The following is a 21,061-nucleotide window of genomic DNA, read 5'->3' as shown; positions in this document are numbered from 1 at the left end:
TTCTGTATAATAAACTACAAACAGAATTTAAAACATATACAACACATAGAATATAAACAGAGTGTAAAGTAGTTAAAATTAGCTCAAACTTAAACATCTACAGAAGTAAAATGCAACACACATTAATGCAGCAGTAATATTAATCCAAAAACATCATATACTGTATAATGGCAAAACAATGATAGGGACCATTTTACTGCACAATGAGTACTTTTACTTTTGATAGTTCATACTTTTACTTTTACAGTGTGGTATTAGTAGATGATCTGAATAATACTTCCACTACTTTTATTACGTTAGCTAGCTAACATTACATAGTGTTAGCTAGCTATCTAGCAGGTAAGTTAATTTGACAATACTATATATTATTTATATACCAATATTATCAATGTAGTGACATATTTCCAGTTTCCAGTAAAAAAGGTATACATATCAGATGTAAAATCTTCTTTCTGTATTTTGCTGGGTGGTGACGATTGTTATCTGAAATGCGTAAGTAGCAGTTAAAACTAAAAAATGGGTAGCTATGATGTCAACTGAGGAGTGTAGCACCATTGGTCTGCTGTTCATGGCAATTTCTACTTTGATTTGTGTATATTTTTACATGGGTTATATTATTTTTTCCAAACCCTACATTGATATAAGAGAAAATCTAGTGTCACTTGGCTAATGCAGGAAACTATTGCAAGACAAAATAGCAAACATTACATTTTAATGAGCCTAAAATGTGTTATTTGCATGTTTTTCACCAATAAAGAGTCGTTGTATCATATCAATGACCATTCCATTTATTTCCTAGTGTCAGAATTATATGAAAAAGTGGGTTCATTTGTCTTTTTCTATGTTGTATGGTTCAGAAGTTATGATAATTTGTGTTTTCGCCACTCGCGATGACATAATTTCAAGATGGCTGCCAAACGAACCCCATGGGACATTAGTTGACCTCTGCAACATCAAAAATTCGTAACTAGACACAATTAAGTTCCAAAAAAACTGCCAAGCGGGTGCATGGGAACCTATTCTTCCTGCCCTACTAATAATATGTGTGAAACGTAAGTAATAAAAGTTTTGTTTTGTTTTATTTATTCCTCTACTGTTCATTTCAACTGGAAACTGCAGTAATTTGTAAATATAGGTATGTTTTTTTTTAAGGTTTGCAGAAATGCCTATATTTCCAATGAGCCTTTGTTCATATTACTAATTACTTTTTTAAGGCCCTAAATCAGGGATCCTCAAATCTGGCCTACGAGATCCACTTTCCTGCAGAGTTTAGCTCTAACCCTAATCAAAAAACTGGAGCATGCTAATCAGTTTCTTCAGAATCACTAGAAAATCACAGGTAGGTGAGTTTGATCAGTGTTGGAGCTAAACTCTGCAGTTCATTTTAGGATGGATAACTCCTGCATACCTAACTAGGTTTCTATTATGCTACAATCCATCATGCTTCCTAAAAACTCTGGACTCTTAATAATACCTATAGCAAAATCCACTGAAGGAGACCTCGGGAATAGCCTTCCTGATAACATTCTGGGTTCTCATAACATTATACTTCATATATATCTGATCAAATGCACATTTTCATTCTTTTGCTTGGGTTGAACACATCATTTTTCGCTTGGTTGGAGCAGTTATGCTATTTTTTCTCTATTTGCTTCTCTGTTTCTGCCATGGAATGGACATCACAAGGAAATCTGCATTCACACCATGTCGTAATTACCGTAATTCCGAGACGACAACACATGACCTTTTTCTCATATGTTCTCAGACTCAGTGCCAAAATGAACCATGGTAACAGTCACATGGGACAGCTGTCACTGTTCCAAGTGATAACTCTTAAAACATTCTGAGTTTACAAGTTGTAATTACAAGTTCAAGAGCAGGCGAGGGCTTTGGTGTTGATAGAAACACATTTTGCCAAAGAAACACATTATCAAGATCAAATACAATGTCACATGCCAACCCTGAACCAACATAGAAAACTAAAAAAAAAAAAGTTTGATCGCAACATATAATAATTTCTGTTAAAAGTGTTCACAGCTTTTTTGAATATGTCATTAACTGATTTTTACTGTACACTTTTGCCAAGTCACCACTGATAAACTATTAAATATAATGTAGAAAATGTTATTCATGATGAAAATTTGTCCCTAAACTAAAGTGTTACCAACAATATGTGGGAAGTTCTTGAAACCATTAAAACATATTAGTCTAATATCACTATTGCTTATACTTTAGTAATTTAAACAAAACCTTATCCTAATAGTGTATTCCACTTGTATTCAGAAGTTGCTTGGTGGATGATAAAAGGGCTCATACATTACATTGATGGTGGATGTCATATTTTAGCATATCTAGAGACAAGAATATAAGAGACTTGAGGGTGAGCTCTTCTAGGTAGCAACAACCACCTATTAACAAACAAAGATTTGTATATGAGCAATCACCGTTTACTTGTTAAAGTAACTTCATAAAATTGTAGTTCGATTTTACTTTTATGATTATTATTATTAATAACATTTTTAGCATTGAGTCTAAGCACCCATTTCCCTCACAGTGAAGAAACTTCAGAAGCAAAAAACTTTGAGGCAAACAGGGCAAACAAGAACCCGCAAAAGAGCAAAGGTAAACCATCCCCTCATTGGTTTCATGTTTTCTGTTTCAGTGTTACAAATTCAGATGGTGCAGATGCCAAACTTTATGTTATGTAATGAAAAAACACCTGAAAAACATCAGAGGCTATTAAATGTAAGATATGTCAGGTTATACAGACTATGGGCATCTCTTTAAAAGCACTTTTAAGTGGTTGAGGGTGTGTAGAATGTGTAAAACCACACGCTCACACAATCACATTGCTCAGCTGTTCTGAGTTCACTTGCTTTGCTGAGCGTTTTGTTTTAGTTATTTACTGGCATAGTATTTTTTGTGTGCCATTCAAGCACTATGAAGTTCATAATTCAGTGCTGCAACACAGTTTTTTATTCATTTACATATTAAAGACAGAACATTGATGTATAGCAATGTAATTTCCTCTGAACTGAGGTCGAAACAAGGTGGGAGCCAATCGGGTCATTGCTATTGCAGCTGATATGAAACTAGTTCTGCAATCTGCAAAGCCCCTACCCCAGTTTACCTATACAGAGGAAGTGTCACAAACCAATACCCTGAGAAAAAAAAAAAAAAAACTATAATAGATCATGTTTTTTTTGATGGATCTCATATGATAAAATCTTATCTCAACTTCCCATCTTTACTTGGAAGGTCAGGGGGCAACACCAATTATCACACTTGTGAGTATTCTTGGCAAACAGATTATTGATTTAACATCTTTTTAAAACAATATTCATTTATATGCCTTTATTATGCCTAGAGGGCACTTCAAATATGAGCCCTAACCTCACTTTATAGCAAGCATCGTTTGTAACAGTTTAAAATGGTTATGGTTTCACACCTTTTTTATTGGTAAGCCAGATGTTGGAAACATTGAGTGTTACAGAATAAGTCTGAATGTCAAAGGTGGTTTCCACCACAGATCGAAGCTCATAGTGCACATAGGTATGTCAATTTTTTTGTTACGATAATAAATTATTCATAAGATTTTATTTATTAAATTAAAAATATGGTAGAATGACTTTGGAATTTAAACAGAATACTAATGCAGATTTTAATTAAAAATAACATTTTTAAATACAAAATAAAATTGCTCAGGCACAAATAGGTATTATGATATTATTACACATTAAAGGTTTTATGTGGTGTATAAAGCTAATTAAAAATATACAAATATTAAAAACAAACATCATCCATTGTCAATAATGTATGCTTTGGGGTTTTTTTCTGTGGTGTCTTATTTTAGGCATATTGTTTTTAAAGCTGCTTTTGAAGTATGCATATTTTGTACATTGAAGTGCAATATATATTTAAATGCTGTATAACTAAACTAAACTGAATTTATTAAAGTGTGCATACTACATTTATTAAAGTAAGATGACAAACTATTTCTGATTCTTGTTTTTTGATAATCAGTAGTACAGTGAGCATTAAAGGGAAGCTTTGCAGTAAGGTTCAGTTTGTTACCATTAATGCGTTAGGCATGAACTAACAATGACATTTTTTTCCAGTGCATTTATAAAAAAAAACATTTAATGTAATTTCCCATACTATTGTTCATTGTGCTCATTCATTTTAATTCATACAAATTCTGATGATAAAAAGGTACCAACATACATAGGAATAAGCATTAAGATTAATTATTTTAAAAAAAAAATGTTTATTGGCTATTATTATGGCATATACTCAGTAAAGTGTGTATTTATATGTTTATAAATATGGCATATTTGTCATGTTAAATCAGTTGCATATTGTTTGCTAATTCTTTTTACTAATGTCTTAAATATTATTTATTACAAGCATTGTTGTGCTAACACTCTATTTTCCTTTTTGGCCTAACCCAGTTAGAACACCTCTGGTTCTCTGATTATGAATTCGACAGCTGTCTTGCTGAGGTAAGACCAAGCCTCATCTCCAAATGTAGTTGAAACAGCAGAAAAAGAACACTGAGAAAATGGGAAATGAGACAGATGTATCAGTTGTTTCATTTTAGTTTGGGGAAGCACATTACGGAAGTCATGACTGATGGCAATTACTGCATTAAAACTGACGAATGTTGTTCTGATAGCATGTTCGTTGAAGAGCCACTTGCACTGAGAATTACATTTCTTTGTCTCTTTGTCATGAACAGAACCACTGCACAGTATCCATGGACTGGGATGGTATCCAACAGTATCCCTTATCTTAATGCAACATCCAGGTGAGGTCATATCACAATTATTAGTCACATGTAAAAGAGAGGAGCTTTGCATTGCTTATAGTATATTTTTTTCTTTTTAAGTGTGGATGGACTAGCTCCGGGTGTGTCACCGGATGATGCACCATATGAATATTCTGGGTACTATGATGATCAGATGGATCCATCAGCATTTTCCTGCAGTTATGGAACTCACGGAGCTAACATTCTTTCTGTGTTATATTACCTGTTTTTCATTGTGGGCTTTCTCGGTAACATACTAGTGATCTGGGTGGTCTTGATGGGTGTGAAGCTGAGAAGCATGACTGATATCTGTCTTCTGAACCTAGCTATAGCTGACCTGCTCTTGGTCTCTTCCCTTCCCTTTCTGGCACACCATGCCAAAGGCCAGTGGATTTTTGGAGATTTTATGTGCGCTATAGTCCTCGGTGTCTACCACATTGGATTTTATAGTGGGATATTCTTTATTGTACTGATGAGTGTTGATCGGTACTTAGCTGTAGTTCATGCTGTGTTTGCCTTGAGAGTCAGAACAAGGACATATGGGATCTTAGCCAGTATGATCATATGGATCATTGCAGTTTCTGCATCCTTTCCTGAGTTGATATACCTCAGAACCACAAATCACAATGGAACAAAAATATGCATATCTTTAGAAGGAAGCAGTCAAGTTGCTTATCATAATTCAAAGGTAATTGGTATCATTAAAATGAACATCATTGGTTTATTCCTTCCACTGTTTGTGATTGGATTTTGTTACTCAATGATTCTGATTAGACTTCTAAAAGCACGCTCTTCCAGGAGGCAGGCCATGCGTCTTGTCATTGCAGTCATGTTGGTTTTCTTTTGCTGTTGGGCTCCATACAATATTACAGCTTTTGTGAAAGTCTTAGAGCTGAAAAAACATATAACTTCCTCTTGTGAGACTAGTAAGGCAATCAATCTAAGTCTGCAGATCACAGAAGCTTTGGCTTACTCACACAGCTGTGTGAATCCCTTTCTCTATGTGTTTGTGGGAGAGAAATTTAGCAAACAACTTTTCAGACTCCTGTACAGGACACCCTTCAGTAGACTGCAGTTCATGAAGAGTTACATTATACAGGCCACAGGATCTGTTTACTCACAGACCACTAGTGTGGATGAGAGATCAGCTACAGCAGTTTGAGTAGAAGATTAATTGGAATAGGGAATGCCGAAATACTTATATAGATGAGACCAGTTTATAGATGACCAGTTTGAGTGGAAGATTAATAGAAAAGTTGTAAATAGATAAGGGCAAGTTTTGAACATTGGACTGTTCATGTTGAAAACATTTACAATCCTCATGGTGTTATTTGTGCATATATCTGTAAATGTTTTTATTTATTTGATCATCTTATTTTTATACATATTTGGTTGTTTTCTTACAACTATATGTTCTTTGTATTTTACACACACACACACACACACACACACACACACACACACACACACACACACACACACACACACACACATATATATATATATATATATATATATATATATATACATATATACATACATACAAATGCATGCATTTTACTGTTACAGACTTTTGTTTGCTAAAACTATAACTATGTGAATTATATTTTGTCAGAATACATACAGCTTCAATAAAAATTTATAAAAGTGTGTGACTCGCATTGCAGAGTGATAAAAAAGTAATTATTTATAGCTACTAGTTACTTCTCACAAATAGTAACTGAGTTACATTATCATAAAAGTAACTTATTAGGGAAAGTAACTATTGTGTTACATAAAAAAGAATGTCAAATAACTTGAATGCGCCCAATATTAAATATGTTAAATAAGTAAAACATTAAACACTAATCTACACTATTTTAACATTGCTGTGGAACAATGTGAGAGACACCTAAACCCTCGCTTTAACCCGGGAACATGAAAACATCCCACAGATAAGGTATCATTTGAAACGGCAAAGGCTCTACTTTTCTTTGTGTATAATAACAACAGAACAATCTACTTTTAAAATAAAGAAAATAAACAGGGTGTGCTCTATGCCATCTCTGTCTCTGTCACCTCTCTTCACAGACACGTAAATAAACACCTGCATCTCAGTGAATACCTACTTTACAGACATAAGAAATATAGGTATAGAAAGCTTGATATGTCTACTTTTAAAAGTCACATCGAAAACAAATATTCTATGATAACTTAAAGGGGTCATCGGATGCAAAACTAACTTTTACATGTTGTTTGAAAATTGATGTGTGTTGGTAGTTTGTGTACACAACCACCCTACAATGATAAAAATCCACCCAGTGGTATTTTTTTATCTTTAAAAGTAATATCCCCTTTTTAAAATCAGGTTTTAAAAGAAAAACGCCGATCCCATTCTACATATGCGTCTATGTTCGTGTGAATCATTCATGATGCAGCTTCACCCACAGGAGAAGTGAGTATAAGGGTTTATATTAGGGGTGTAACGATATGCCTAGGTCAAGATACGGTACGTATCGTAATATTGGGTTCACGATACGTATCACGATATTTTGAGCAAAAATTAAAACATGAAACTGAAAATCAAACAACAGATTTATTAAAAAAAAAAAAATTCAATAACTTTCTTAGTTTTACATACAAGGTCACATTTTAAGGTTTAATAAAAACCTTCTGTATTAAAATTAACAACTGAATAGGTCTGTCTGTCACTGAATTTTTTATTTATTTTTTAATTTAACATGATAGTGATAAAATTGTCAAGATAGCGATGCAAGATTCTATGTGTGTGCGAAACAGAGTCCTACCCAACGGGTGAACCGCTAAAACTGATGTAACGGTAGAATAATATTTATCTGTCAGGTGCAGTGCAGGTGACAGGCACGGGTATTTGGTCTTTGGACTCAATCCGGTACACGCTGACCCTGCTCTCAAACGGTCCTGTTCTTGTGTTCACTGTGCTCTGTCTGAAGACCGTTTAAAAGCCCTTTCACATGGGACGCGTCAAGCGGTGGAATCTCTGCGCGGCTGCCGCTTTCTCTCATAGTGAAAGTGTTTTGCAGTTGAGCTGGTGTTCGCGACGTGGTCTCGGGGTAAACGTAGTTGCAAACAACAAGGTCTCATTTTACTTAACAAAAACAAAATAAATGAAACGTAATGAAAATACTCTGTATTATTTGCTATTTGTCATTTTATGGGACAATGACTAGCGTAGTTTTCATATCAGACACACATTTTACACAATTGTATTTTAACCTGCGCATGCTATACTACACGCATTTTCTGGATTTTTTTTCTTTATTTATAGCCTTTCTCCGTATTTTATGGATCATACAGCTCCATTATAGCCTATTTTAAATGATCTTGATCATGTTTTCAACACTCATGCGCTCAGTGAAATGTGCTTTTGGTTGTTAATAAATCTGTGCGGTAACTGGTTAAATCGTGGCTGCTGCTCATAAAACGATTACAATATATCTTCGGAGGTTCCTGTCATGAAGAGCCGTAAAAGCTTTAAGAAATGTCTGTTCCAATGTGTGACTCGAAAAGTGGGTGAGTCTGAAGCACGAAACTTTTAACATGCACCGTGACTGTAATAATGTTTTGTCTGTAATTTTTTTTTCTACTGTCGTACTGTCGCGTGACAGTAAAACCAAAATGCTGTCGGACGTGAAGACGGGGTATCTTTAATTTCAGTTTCAGCCGAACTCATGTTGCTCTACTAATATTCAGTTCAAATGATTTCTGCATCTGATTCTGCAATGAAAGCGCAAGCAGCGCTGTTGCAGAGAAGGAGACGTCGGCAGCTCAGCCAATAGGATTAGACTGATGTCATATCGTAAATGTATCGTCATCACTCTACGATACATATCGTAACATTTCTGCATCGTGAAATATCGTACCACGAAATATCGTTACATCCCTAGTTTTTATGCATCTTTGCAAATTGCCTTTCTTAATAATGTGCTTGTTGGCAAGTTTTGCCCATAAATGCAGCTAAATGCAGCTAAACGCGGCTAAATGTGGCTAAACATTTATATATCATTGCAGTTCATGTTAATCAACATAATTTCAATATATTTTATATTCTGAACAAATTGTTTAAATATGGGACATTCTATAGACATAATGGTTTTTGTACTATACAAACTATATTTTCTACCCCTTTACCCTAACCCTACCTCTAAACCTGTCAGGATTGTGATCTGTTTTGTTGTGGTTTCCTATTGTTTTTCCCCCCTGTGTTCCCATTGATTTGGTTTATTCCTATATCTCCCCCTTTGGTTCAGTGTTTATTTGGTTTTACCCTTGCCCTTATTTGGACTTCCCCCTTGTTATCCTGGATTGTGTACACCTGTCTTGTTAAATTGCCACGCCCTTTTACTAGTGTTTAAATAGTCCTTTGTTCCACATTCCCCCTGTCCATTCTTAACGTTACGTCATGGTTTCTGTTCCCTTGGATTTCTGTTTTGTTTGAAGTTTCGACGTGTTTGTTCCCCGGATTTATGTTCTTTTGTATAATAAGTTCCCCTTCGGGAACGTCGAGCTGCGTCAAAACGCTTTGGGAACGCCCCCAGCGTGACCACGCTCTGATCACGTGTATAATCCGTTCAATAGGAAAGCGTGTGTGACGTCACGGACGGGGTGACGTCAGGAACCAGGAAGCTATAAAGCACATGCGGTGAATGCAGCCGGCAGCTTCTGTCTTTCAGTCGCGCTCTGTGTATTGTCTGTCCCTCAGTGCTATTTTTCAGAGCCAGTTTGCTCTAATTTTATTTGAGTACTGAGTATATATAGGAAAGAAATAAGAAATGGGGGATCGCAGATGGATCTGCTATCGAGTTTGGAGACGGGCGAGCCCCTTTCTCCATCCTCCTCTGGCAGATCCTTGCCCCTCTCTGGTGTGGAAGCCCGTTCTGCGGTTTCTTCCCGCCAGGAGGAGCACTCGTCCCTCCGTCTTTCTTCCTCTGAGGAGGAGGAAACGGAGATGGTCGAGGAGGCTGGTCCCCCGCCCTCCCAGCCTGTTGAGTGCGAGGAGTTAGTGGAGGTGGTCACTCGTGCCGTTGCCAAACTCAATATCAGTTGGCCGGACGTTTTGACTGGGGAGCAGAAAACCGCAACTAAGCTTGATGAACGGTTTCTGCGCCCCAAAACCACACCTCCATGCCGAGGCCTGCCATTTTTCCCCGATCTCCACACCGAGGTGTCGAGATCGTGGGTGAAACCATTCTCGGCGCGCGTTCACTCCCCTTCCGCCGCCATCTATTGCAATGTGGTCGGGCTCGTGAAAACGGTTATGGGGCGATGCCGCAGATGGAACAGACGCTTTCGAGCTATCTGTCCCCTAGCTTGGCATCGTCCCTAAAGGCCTCGGCACTCCCCAGCAAACCGCTCAGAACTACATCTGCGTTGCTGGGGAAAGGGTACTCGGCAGCAGGTCAGGCCGGAGCTTGCTTGCACACCATGGCGGTGTTGCAGGCATATCAGGCCGATCTGCTGAAAGAGCTTGATGAAGGCGAGGACGGGGCGGCAGTCGACGTCAGTGAGCTGCGCCGTACTGCTTACCTTGCTCTGCGTGCCACCAAGGAAACCGCCCGTGCCATTGGGCAGTCTATGGCAGCCATGGTGGTCGCAGAGAGACATCTCTGGCTGACCCTGTTGGACATTAAAGACCGCGACAGGGTCTATCTGCTAGACGCCCTGCTTGAGCCGTCTGGCCTGTTCGGCGACGCTGTTCCATTCGTCGTCGACAGGTTCAGGCAGTCACGACAGCAGGCGGCGGCGTTCCAGAGATATCTTCCTCACCGCTCTAGCTCTGGAGCTGCTGGACGGGAGCAGCCCCACCCGAGTACTCACTCCGTACTGCGAAGAGCAAAAACGGAGCGTCGCCACTCGGGCTCCTCCCCAGAGAGAGCGGGGGTCCCGTAGGTGCTCCAAATCGGGGGCTTCTAAGCCGAAGGGCGACCTGAGGGCCGTCCTTCAGGCGAAGAAGTCCTCGACAAAGAAGCCCTGACAATCATGGCTCAGGGCTTCTGAGGGCAGGCCCCCCTGGGGGAATAACAACAGCACCCCAGTGCCCTCGAGAGACCGGGCTGCCAACCCTGCCACCTTCGGTGCTTCAGGGCGCAGTGGTCTGTCGCGAATCCCCCTTTCTGCATCCGCCCGTGCGCGTTGCGGTGCAGAGGGGTTCGCCACCTCAAAATCCATCAGAGATCAGCCTCGAGAGGCTGATTCCCTTAGTAGATCATTTGGCAGCGTGGAAACTTCTGCCAAATGTATCTCAATGGGTCCTGCAGACTGTAGAAAGAGGTTACAAGATTCAGTTTGGCGCCCCTCCGCCATCTTTTCAAGGGGTTGTCGCCACTGTGGTGGCCTCTCAGCAGGCTCTGATTATGGAACAAGAGGTAGAAACATTATGGAACAAGAGGTAGAGGCATCGAGGTGGTCCCTCCTCATCTTATGGAGTGTGGGTTCTACAGCCGCTACTTCATAGTTCCCAAGAAGGATGGAGGGCTGCGTCCTATTCTAGATCTCAGGCTGCTCAATCGCGCAGTGCTGAGACTCCGATTCAGAATGCTTACTGTCAAGCAGGTTGTGTCTCAAATCAAGTCCGTTCATGTCTCCATCCTTCCACAACACAGGAAGTTCCTCAGGTTCACTTTTGGGGGCAAAGCTTACCAATACAGGGTTCACCAGGGCATCGCCACACATGCTGGACACCATCTGAGCCAAACTGCGCGCGCACACACACACACACACACACACACACACACACACACACACACACACACACACACACACACACACAGACACACACACACACACACACACACACACACACACACACACACACACACACACACACACACACACACATGTTGGGTTTACATGTTTTATGGGGACATTCCATAGGCGTAATGGTTTTCATACTGTACAAACCGTATTTTCTATCGCCCTACACCTAACCTACACCTAAACCTAGCCCTCACAGGAGATTGTGCACACTTTTACTTCCTCCAAAAAACTCATTGTGCATGATTTATAAGCCTGTTTCCTCATGGGGACCTAAGAAATGTCCCCACAAGGTCAAAATCTACTGGTATTACTATCCTTGTGGGGTACTATCCATTTGGTCCCCACAACGTGATGAATACCAGGTACACACACACACACACACACACACACACACACACACACACACACACACACATATATATATATATAATTGCATTTAAATACATCACAGTTATTAGTTCATCAATGTTCCTCAAAAGGATGCATTTTGATTTTCCATATATATTTGATGCAATACAATTTTTAAAAAAAGATTTAGGTCAGTAGACTGCATTGTCATTTTTACACATAGATTTAATTACAAGCAGACTGCATACCACAACTGATATCACAGTATGTGTTTGCTTTATATAATTTGACACTAATTAAATAAACTAAATAGCTTTTTATGTTAAAGTTATTTAAATTTAATTTAATTTAAATATTCATATATGAACAAAATACTAAAAATAATAACAAATATAAAATGTAAAATTAGTACACCAGAAATTTTAAGTATTCTAATAACAACTGCCAAGAATGTTCTTTTTAACTATTTAATTACTATGGAAATATTTTGTATGCACATGCAGTAGTTTGCAAATCCTGTCTCTGAGGAATGCAGTTTATGATTATATCTGTACAAGACAAATAAGGAAGTTTGCTTGAGTGATTTGACATTTTATTTAAATGACTCCAACCAGCCTAATTTTTTCACTAGCTAACATGTTAGTCTGAAACTTCATAAAGTGCACATACTGCAAAAACTATAACATTTAATTGGCATGCTGTGCCAGCTGTTTGCTGTAGACTAGATGTTTAACCTAATAACAAGGCTTAAAATTAAAATATTAAATTGTTCTAATAAATAAAACTTGAAAATAAAAAGTTGATTTATAACTACATTATTATTGTTCCAATATTTTGCACACAAATAGAGTTTATTAAGATCACAAGAAGCACTCTTACCTTTTAAACATTGACGTATTTGAGGTATTCTATGCTTCAAAATTAACTATAGGACCGTGATGCTTCCATGTCGCTTTAAAGACTACAGTTGCAGAGAAGAACTGAGAACTTTGTACATTATCTCAGGTGATATCAGTGTTCCATGAAGATATCTGATTAAATCATGACCACAGTTAAAAACCACAAACATAGCATTCTGATAAGTTTCATATGCACACCATAGCACAAATTATTAGACCACTTGAATCATTAGACTTCTTGATCTTGTTAAAGTGTGCCTCCTGGTGGTGTAGCTACATGTTTTACAAAGTACTTTTTTAATAACTCCAAAGCCACAGATGTCTGAACACCCCATTGTTACGACTGTGTCAACAGATAACTTATTTCTAACCTAAATTAGCAAAAGACAAAAATGAGTCATGGAAGCTGTTCACACTATGTTCACGATTTCTTAGAAAGCAATTTGAGAGGGGAAATTTTGATTCATGCTTATGGAAGTTTGAATTTTCAGTATGAAAATTCAGTTCAGTTTAATTTTCGGTATGAAAAGTTCTTAGATCATTTGATTCGGTTGCTTATCTTACACCTTAAAGTCTGGGATGAGCGACTAAATGGAATCATTCGAACATCAAATGTCAATTGAAAGTCGGGAGTTTGAAACTTGAAAACAGACCGTGGGACATTTCGTTTCTTAAGAGAAACAGACCGTACGTGTGGGTGCCTGCATTTCAAAATCGACACCACACAACTTCTTCTCACACCTCATAGAAAAAAAAAGCAGTTATATTCACACAATCAAACAAACAACCACAGACGCTGCAAGTTAAAAAAAAAAAAAAAAAAAAAAAAAAAAAAAAAAAAAACAGCCGTGAATAGAGTCACGAACCTTTCTGTAAAAGGCATCACTTTACTTTAAATACAGGTATGCCTACATACTTGCACGATGACACGCACATCATTATATTTCTTTTTAAAAAAAAAGGTTTTTGAACCAATGTTCATGTAAATGACTCATTTATACACTTTTCCATGCAGTTTCTTAATTAACGTAAATCAGCATGCATACTGATTACAATAAAAAAGTGACCATGCAAATGCATTTTATTGCCTGCTTGGTTAAATGTAATAAAATCAACGAGCAAGTTTGGATTCTTGATGTTCTTTTTGTTCTGCAAAACAGTTTGTACACTTCAATACATTTACAGTTGCCGAGACCATTGCGATAAGATCAGGGGAAGTTTAATTAGTCATTATCTGTTTTGGGATCTTACCACGATCACAGCACCTGCATATGCAGTTTTCACACCTGCCTATTTCCACAGCCCCTTCGGATGGTTTTCACGTGGCTTGGGGCCTCAAGGGACATAGACAGGAAATATATAAAAGTAGGCTACTAATCATCAGATCAGCGTAGATACAGTTGACTTTAAATTTACTGTACGGCAACAACGCCGTTAAATACTAATTCCTCAATCCCACACACACAAAACAGAGTAAGACTTTGTAAACAAAGACACTGGAGACTAGTTGTACGAATAAAATGTTTCAGATGTTTAATCTCAAAAATAACTGAGGGTAAAGTAACTTATGTACAGCACAGAATGTGCAAACATGTATGGTTTCTGTACAAAGAAATATACATGCAAAATTAATATCGAGTCAAAAACATTCAAAATGACATTGTTATGTAAAAAACAGGGTGTCGCTACGTCCAGTTTTTATGGTGTCTGTACATCTATACATTATGAGAAACTAACTTAAATAAAACATGAAAAATCATACTAACATTACTGACCCAGCATGTTATTTACCTCCTTTATATTCAGCAATAAAATAATTGCAACTCAGTTTTAGTGACAAGGGTTGACAGTTGTTATTTTGGAGTTGTTATTAGACCACTGCAACTTGCCTCTTAGACTTCAACCCACAATTTGGAGGCAATTAACTTTGTACTTTCTTCCTGTACAACAGATAAAGTACATGGGGAACGATTCATCTCATTGTATTTAAAACAAAGTGAAAACAAAGAATAATTCTCGTCTTTAGTCATGCAAACTTACATCAACAGACTACTGCTACAATGAGCAGATATGGAAATTAAAAATCTTAATAATCCGACAATATGAAGCACTACTTCAATTAAATTTGATTAACAAAAACCGAACAAGACACAATAAATAAATCAACAATCAATACGAGTAAACTCCTGCTCCAGGAGTCAAAATTGCATTCATAACTTACTGTTACAAATTATAACCACCAAACAGGGAGAAGAAGCATTTAGGTACATGAGGATTAACTTTGGTATAACGATAAAATAACGACATTCATAATGAAAGTGTGCCAAAGACACAAATGATTTTTCACCAATGAGGCTTAAGCTTACAAAATAATACTGAACACAGAAAACTCAGCAAAAGAGCCACAGACACATCATATCTCAACTCGCAGTGGCCGATACATGTACTTAACAATGTTGATTTAACACGAATCTTTATAAATAGCTGCAAAATGTTAAAGCCCCAACATTGCACATTTCAACAAGTTACAAAGAGTGCACATTTGCTGTGGTTGCCGACACTTCCTGCCTTCAGCGGCTTTCCAGCTTGTTTTATAACTGGTCAGTTGAAAGTCATGATCAGCCAATGAGAAAGCATTTCAAACACTGCAAATTAACATGAATGAAGGCAGGTCCAGTTATTTACAACATAAGGCTGATAGACAGATGCGAATTGAAATGAAAAGCTTATCTTTTACTTGTGTTGCAACTGTTAAAAGTCGTTTCATTGTTATGATTGATTTCCAATATGACTGTATGTTTATTAAACATGGAACTTGAGATGAATGTCATAGTGTAACCGATTTTACTTCCCTTTAAATAAGCTTTTTTTTTTTCTCCAAAACGTTCAGGATAAAGATATCATCTTACTGTGCTTCTATACATGGTTTGTACAAAATGTAATCTTTCCTGAATGTAACTATTCAAATTACAGTACTCCACTGAAACAACCTGATTGAAATACTGTCTGAACATGAGGCTAAACCTTCAAAAGAATCTTCCCCCTTTCTTAATTCACATTTTTTTTCTCATTTTGTCCATACAAAGAAAGAACATGTACATGTAGCTGAAATGAGTTTTTGAAGGGTTAGAAAGGGGGACTTCAGAGTTTTGTCAGCAGCAGTTACAGTAACAGAGACCCAGAACCATTTCAGAATGACTCAAAAAGGAGGATGAGATTTCAGCATATTTCCTATTTATAACCTACTCAGAACTTCAGGAGAACAAGATTACTATTGAATTTCCACTCTACGTATCTCTCAGGTCTGGCTAAGTAGGCGACTACGCAGGAATGCTCTGAAACTGGCCACGGGTCGTAGGTCGTTCTGATGTTTCCTCCTCTCTATAAAAGAGATAAGTCTGGAAGTGTCGAGGCGAGCTGCATTGGAGGCTGCGTTGGCCTGCAGCCATGGCTCCTCACGCAGGCAAACCTGCGCAGAGGGACGTCTGCACGCCTCGCCTTGGAGTAAGAGGCATACGAAATCCCGCGCCGTCTGACTCACACCACGGAAGTAGTCCTCCGGGAAGCTGAAGTCGAGACGGCAGATGTTGAGGCAGGTCTCCTCGACACTCTCATCCAGAAAAGGGGACGCCCCACTGAGCATCACGTATGCCAGCACGCCTAGACTCCAGAGGTCAGACACCAGAGCCGCTGGTTCACCCAAAACCAGCTCGGGGGCGGAGAACTCTGGGCTGCCCAGCAGAGGATGGATGTAGGGGGTGTTGGAGAGATGTGCCGCATCACCGAAATCCGTCAGTTTGACTAGAGGCTGGGTTGACGTTTGCTCAATTAATACATTTTCAGGCTGAAAGACACGTAACATAGATAAGTATAGGATAACAGACACAAAATATCAAAATATAAAAACAGAAATAGCACACTTGACTTAAAATGATGTAATCCAGTCAAGTATTCAAGAGTGCAAAGTAGTCTCTAATTTAAAAATACTTTACACAATTGAATTATTCAGCAATGTAGGGAAGATGGGATAAAATGAGCTCCCACCTTATTTTTTCTTTTACTACAGTTGTCACAAAATCTCTAGTAATGGTGATATATTAAAATAGAAGCAATTAGTCAGTTGGAGACTGCAGTAGTGTTTGCTTATAGGGTGTAAATCGGATGTTTCATCACTGATGAATATTTATATATATTCATAAGAATTATATAACTAATTTAGCAAATGTTTCTATTTATTTAATAACACACTGGCTGATGCATCATGCATCTAATTTAATCTTATTTACTTATTTACTCAGTCTTTTTCTTATTTACAAACACCTGACTAAAGTGTTAAAGTGTATTTCCATGTATTCTAAATATTATACATTTTAAACACATTTACAGAATGCATATCATATTCATTTCAGCATATAAATATGACATCAGTGGTAGTCAACCTTTTTGACTCCAAAGCATATTAGAACATACACAACAAAATTAGGTAAGTATTAAATAATAATTTAAAAAGCTGTTAAAATTGATAAAATATTTGATGACAGTTCAATAAAAATTTGAACTCTTTTTATAAGTCAAGCTAGTCTTTCAGTATATCTTATATTTACATTTTTTATCATATTGTCAGTCATTTGAATAATGCATCAATCCATATATTTGCTTATTACACAGTTTCTATTCTTTAGAATAATATTTTATACTGGGAAGGGTTTAATTGTGCTGTTGTTTATATTTAGAATGAAAGCTGTCACCAGGAATAATTATTTGTAATGTTATTTCTTGTTATAAATTTTTGCGCTTAAGAGCCGGGTGTCCTGCAGCAGTTTCGTTTTGAGCCACTCGCATTTCTCGTTTGTTTTGAGTTACATAAGCACTTTACTACATCCTGCTAAGTCTTAAAAACAACTCTTAAATCCCTCCCTGTCTAGTCTGTACTATTCTTGAGAAAGTATGAAACTTTGTATTGTTAGTACTTCTCATCTTATTAAGATGAATCGCTTGTATAGCTCTTTGAATAAAAGTGTCTGCCAAATGAATAAATGTAAATGTAAAAAATAAATAAATGCAAAGTAAAAATAACTAAATTCAAGAACTGACTAGACATTTCAGGAAATGAATGTTCTTTAGGGTTCACAGTTTTTATGACTAAATAATTTACAGTAGGCTTCCAGTATTTTACGATTACGGGATAATATTTAGATCTTTTTTATTGTAATTTCCAAATCGCAGTTTCTCTGCATTTCTACCTGATGCAATATTTTAGAGCTAAACATAACTAATATATATATATAATATAGAATATATATATATATATATATATTCATTATAGAAATTTCCATGACATTTCAAAGACTAGCAATCACACTTTTAATGTCTTTTAAAATATTCAGATTCCCTGGTTCTTAAATAAAAATGACAGTTGTTGAGTGACCACCTTAAAATAAGAAATATGCATTTTAGGTGTTATAATTTACACTGTATAAAATATTTTGAAATGGCAAATAAAACAAAGACTATTGGATTATGCTTTACAAGAAAGCACTATTTCAGTCTTTCTATTTAACTGTCATTTCCAAGCAATTTCTAAATGCTTTATAGCTTGTTTTGTCTTAATTTAAATTATTTTAAGCTATCTTGTGGCTTATTTCAAAATGTGCTAAGGCCCCCTAGTAGGTCTTGGTCCACAAGTTGAGAACCACAGGTCTACTAATTTATTAAGACTAATTCTATAAAAAGGCCCACCTTCAAGTCAAGATGAGCAATCCTGCATGTGTGAAGGTAGTGTAAAGCTTCTAGAATATCCCGTAGGTAAAGAGACACTTTCTCTTCTGTCAAGTTCCCCCAGCTAACAATATAGTCCAGGAGACGACCTTGATCAGCGCTGATGTGGAAAAAAGAAGAAAATGTGTTACAACAATGTGTGTTACTTAAAATCAGTTAAAGTGTGAATTCTTTTATCATTAGCATTATCATTATGTGTGAGAATATATTGTTACAGATCAAGAAGAGAAGTCCACGTACATCTCCAGGATGAGAATGTAACTGGCTGGGGTCTCATAGGTGTCCAGCAGGCCCACCAGGTGAGGATGCTGAAGACACTGTAGGACACCCAGCTCCTGAACCACCTGCTCTCGACGCATTAACTTCTTATTTACTAGCTTAGCAGCCACTGATCGTCTGCTTCCTCTTTGCTCACACCACTTAGTGACAGCAAACCTGCCCCTGCAGATGGACAGAAAACAAATATTAGCTGGTTTAAAATGTTAGCTGTTTATAGTGAAAAAATTTGTTTAGCTCATGTTTAGTCAATTCAGTATGTCAGAATATTTCATTTGTACAGTACCTCCCCAGTTCCATGACTTCAGTGTAGAGGGATTCAAAGTTATCCTTCCAGAGGATGCCGTCACAGGAAGTGCCTACAAAAAACAACAACATTGGTGACTCAACTACTAATAAAATGCTTTGTTTTGATCAGTGGTAACTGAAAATCAACTGACCAAGCACCCTGAGGTAGGCCGATGATGTCACTGAGCCCACGTCATTGGAGGCAATGCAGGTGTAGGTGCCGCTGTCATCCAGAGAAGCAGGTGAGATACGGAGGGTCACTTCTCCAGTCTCACTGAACAAAAAGTAAACAATTAGGTGACAAATGTATAAACTGTAATGTATAAAACCAAAAATGTACAGCATAGTCTATTAAAAAATATCAGATAAATATGTAATGCATATCATGTTCAATAACCGCTAAACTATACATTGACTGACATTAAGCAAAATAAATAATTCTCACAGAATTAGACAAATTAATTAAATTAAAAATTTCAACTCAAATTTCAACTCAAATTCAACTCAAATTTTAACTCAAATTTCAATATTTCATGTACATCCATTTAGTAATGCATTTTACTTATTTATTTGGTAAGTCATGCAGTATGTACAAAATAATTTACAGACAATCAGTCATTATCAGAAAATAAACGCCCTGTGTATGATACGCTTCACATTTCTGATCACCCTGTCAGGGTTTATTTTGTGCTAAAAACTAGCTGATTGTACATTATCCTGTAAATGTATACTTGCTTAGTTTATTTTTACTAAATATTTTTATGTTTTTACTAAATAAAGTTGTACAAGTGTAAAGAAAAAAATGAGTAAAAATATATTAAGCTTTTTTAAAATAACAAATATGCATTTTTTAATTAACGATTATAGTTTGTTTTTAACTTACAGCATTTAAAATTTCAGCAAATTTCTTTTGCAAAAAGTATGCACATTTAGGAGGCAAAAAAGCTCAAAGAGGGTGCTCAATCATAAAAAATAGCAAACAATGAAAAAAAAAGTTGGCAAACCACAGCTTCAAAAGTAGAAACATATTTACACACACAAAAAAACATTTATACTTTTCCCCAAAAGTAAAAAGTAAGCAATAAGATGACAAATGCATAATGTATAAATTGTAATGTACAAAAACAAAAATGTACAGCATGGTCTATCAGGAATATATAAAAAATATGGTTCCCTGGAATACATTGTCACATAAATATGTCATGTATGTTTAGTGACAGCTAAACTATATATTGACTGTTGACTGTACTGACCCCCCCCCCAAAAAAAAAAAAAAAAAAAAAAAACTGAATAAAACTATTATAAAACTATTTAATTACTCAAATTTCAAATCAATATTTCATGTACATTCATTTATTAATACATTTCACTTATTTATTCGGTAAATCATGCAATATGTACAAAATAATTTACAGACAGAGAAAAATATTTACAAAATGTATATAATATTTATACTTTCTCACCAAAAGTAAAATTGCAAGCCATATGAATATTAACCCAGAGGCTCAAAAAGTACTTTTAGTGAGAATACGAAATACATAAAAAAAAAAAAAAAAACTGTTTTGCACTTTTGGAGCTATGGTGTGCCAACTTTTTCATCCTTATTTAGCTATTTAATTTTAGAATTCAAATATGAAATTAGGAATTTTGCCCACAAAGGAAATCAGATATTGTGCAAAGATGAGAGATTAAATTCGTCTAACCGCAAAACTAAATCAATTTGTTTTTGTCCAAACAGCCAAATGTTACTAAATGTAGTTAATGAACAACATGACGACAATTTCACAGAAATATTTAGCATGCAAAATGTTTCTTTCAGTAATAGTTATGAAAGTAGCAAAATGACTGTTCATCCTTCACAATAGATTCGATCGGAAACCGTAAAGCAAAA

At 36.6% G+C, this 21,061-nt stretch overlaps 2 protein-coding genes across 2 annotated transcripts in view; one reads left to right on the top strand and one right to left on the bottom strand.

Moving 5' to 3' along the window:
• The first annotated feature begins 3,213 nt into the window (after nt 1-3,213).
• On the top strand, nt 3,214-6,415 carry ccr8.2 (chemokine (C-C motif) receptor 8.2). Its single transcript, XM_073847720.1, has 4 exons — nt 3,214-3,287; nt 4,452-4,502; nt 4,739-4,807; nt 4,889-6,415. Exons 2-4 carry the CDS (start codon nt 4,477-4,479, stop codon nt 5,967-5,969), a joined length of 1,176 nt encoding a protein of 391 aa, XP_073703821.1. The 5' UTR covers nt 3,214-3,287; nt 4,452-4,476; the 3' UTR covers nt 5,970-6,415.
• Nucleotides 6,416-14,344: 7,929 nt separating this feature from the next.
• The window catches only part of triob (trio Rho guanine nucleotide exchange factor b), a 132,041-nt gene continuing 125,324 nt past the window's right edge, over nt 14,345-21,061 (bottom strand). Inside the window, exons 52-56 of the mRNA XM_073847700.1 lie at nt 19,323-19,444; nt 19,169-19,241; nt 18,847-19,047; nt 18,568-18,706; nt 14,345-16,672 (exon numbers count right to left, since the gene is read on the bottom strand). Of these exons, the coding sequence (XP_073703801.1) occupies nt 16,127-16,672; nt 18,568-18,706; nt 18,847-19,047; nt 19,169-19,241; nt 19,323-19,444 (1,081 nt within the window). The 3' untranslated portion in view covers nt 14,345-16,126. The remainder of the gene's footprint in view (nt 16,673-18,567; nt 18,707-18,846; nt 19,048-19,168; nt 19,242-19,322; nt 19,445-21,061) is intronic.

The sequence above is a fragment of the Garra rufa genome, chromosome 9 (assembly GCF_049309525.1).
Source record: "Garra rufa chromosome 9, GarRuf1.0, whole genome shotgun sequence".
Lineage (NCBI taxonomy): Eukaryota > Metazoa > Chordata > Actinopteri > Cypriniformes > Cyprinidae > Garra > Garra rufa.
Note: the sequence above shows the minus strand (reverse complement) of the source record. Positions and strands in the feature narration are given on the sequence as shown.

Bases quoted from the DNA above. Each gene is read 5' to 3' on its own strand.
- ccr8.2 (XM_073847720.1), top strand. From the start codon at position 4,477: ATGAATTCGACAGCTGTCTTGCTGAG. The intron at 4,503-4,738 runs GTAAGACCAAGC...TGTCATGAACAG, and splicing joins TCGACAGCTGTCTTGCTGAG to AACCACTGCACAGTATCCAT. The intron at 4,808-4,888 runs GTGAGGTCATAT...TTTCTTTTTAAG, and splicing joins TATCTTAATGCAACATCCAG to TGTGGATGGACTAGCTCCGG.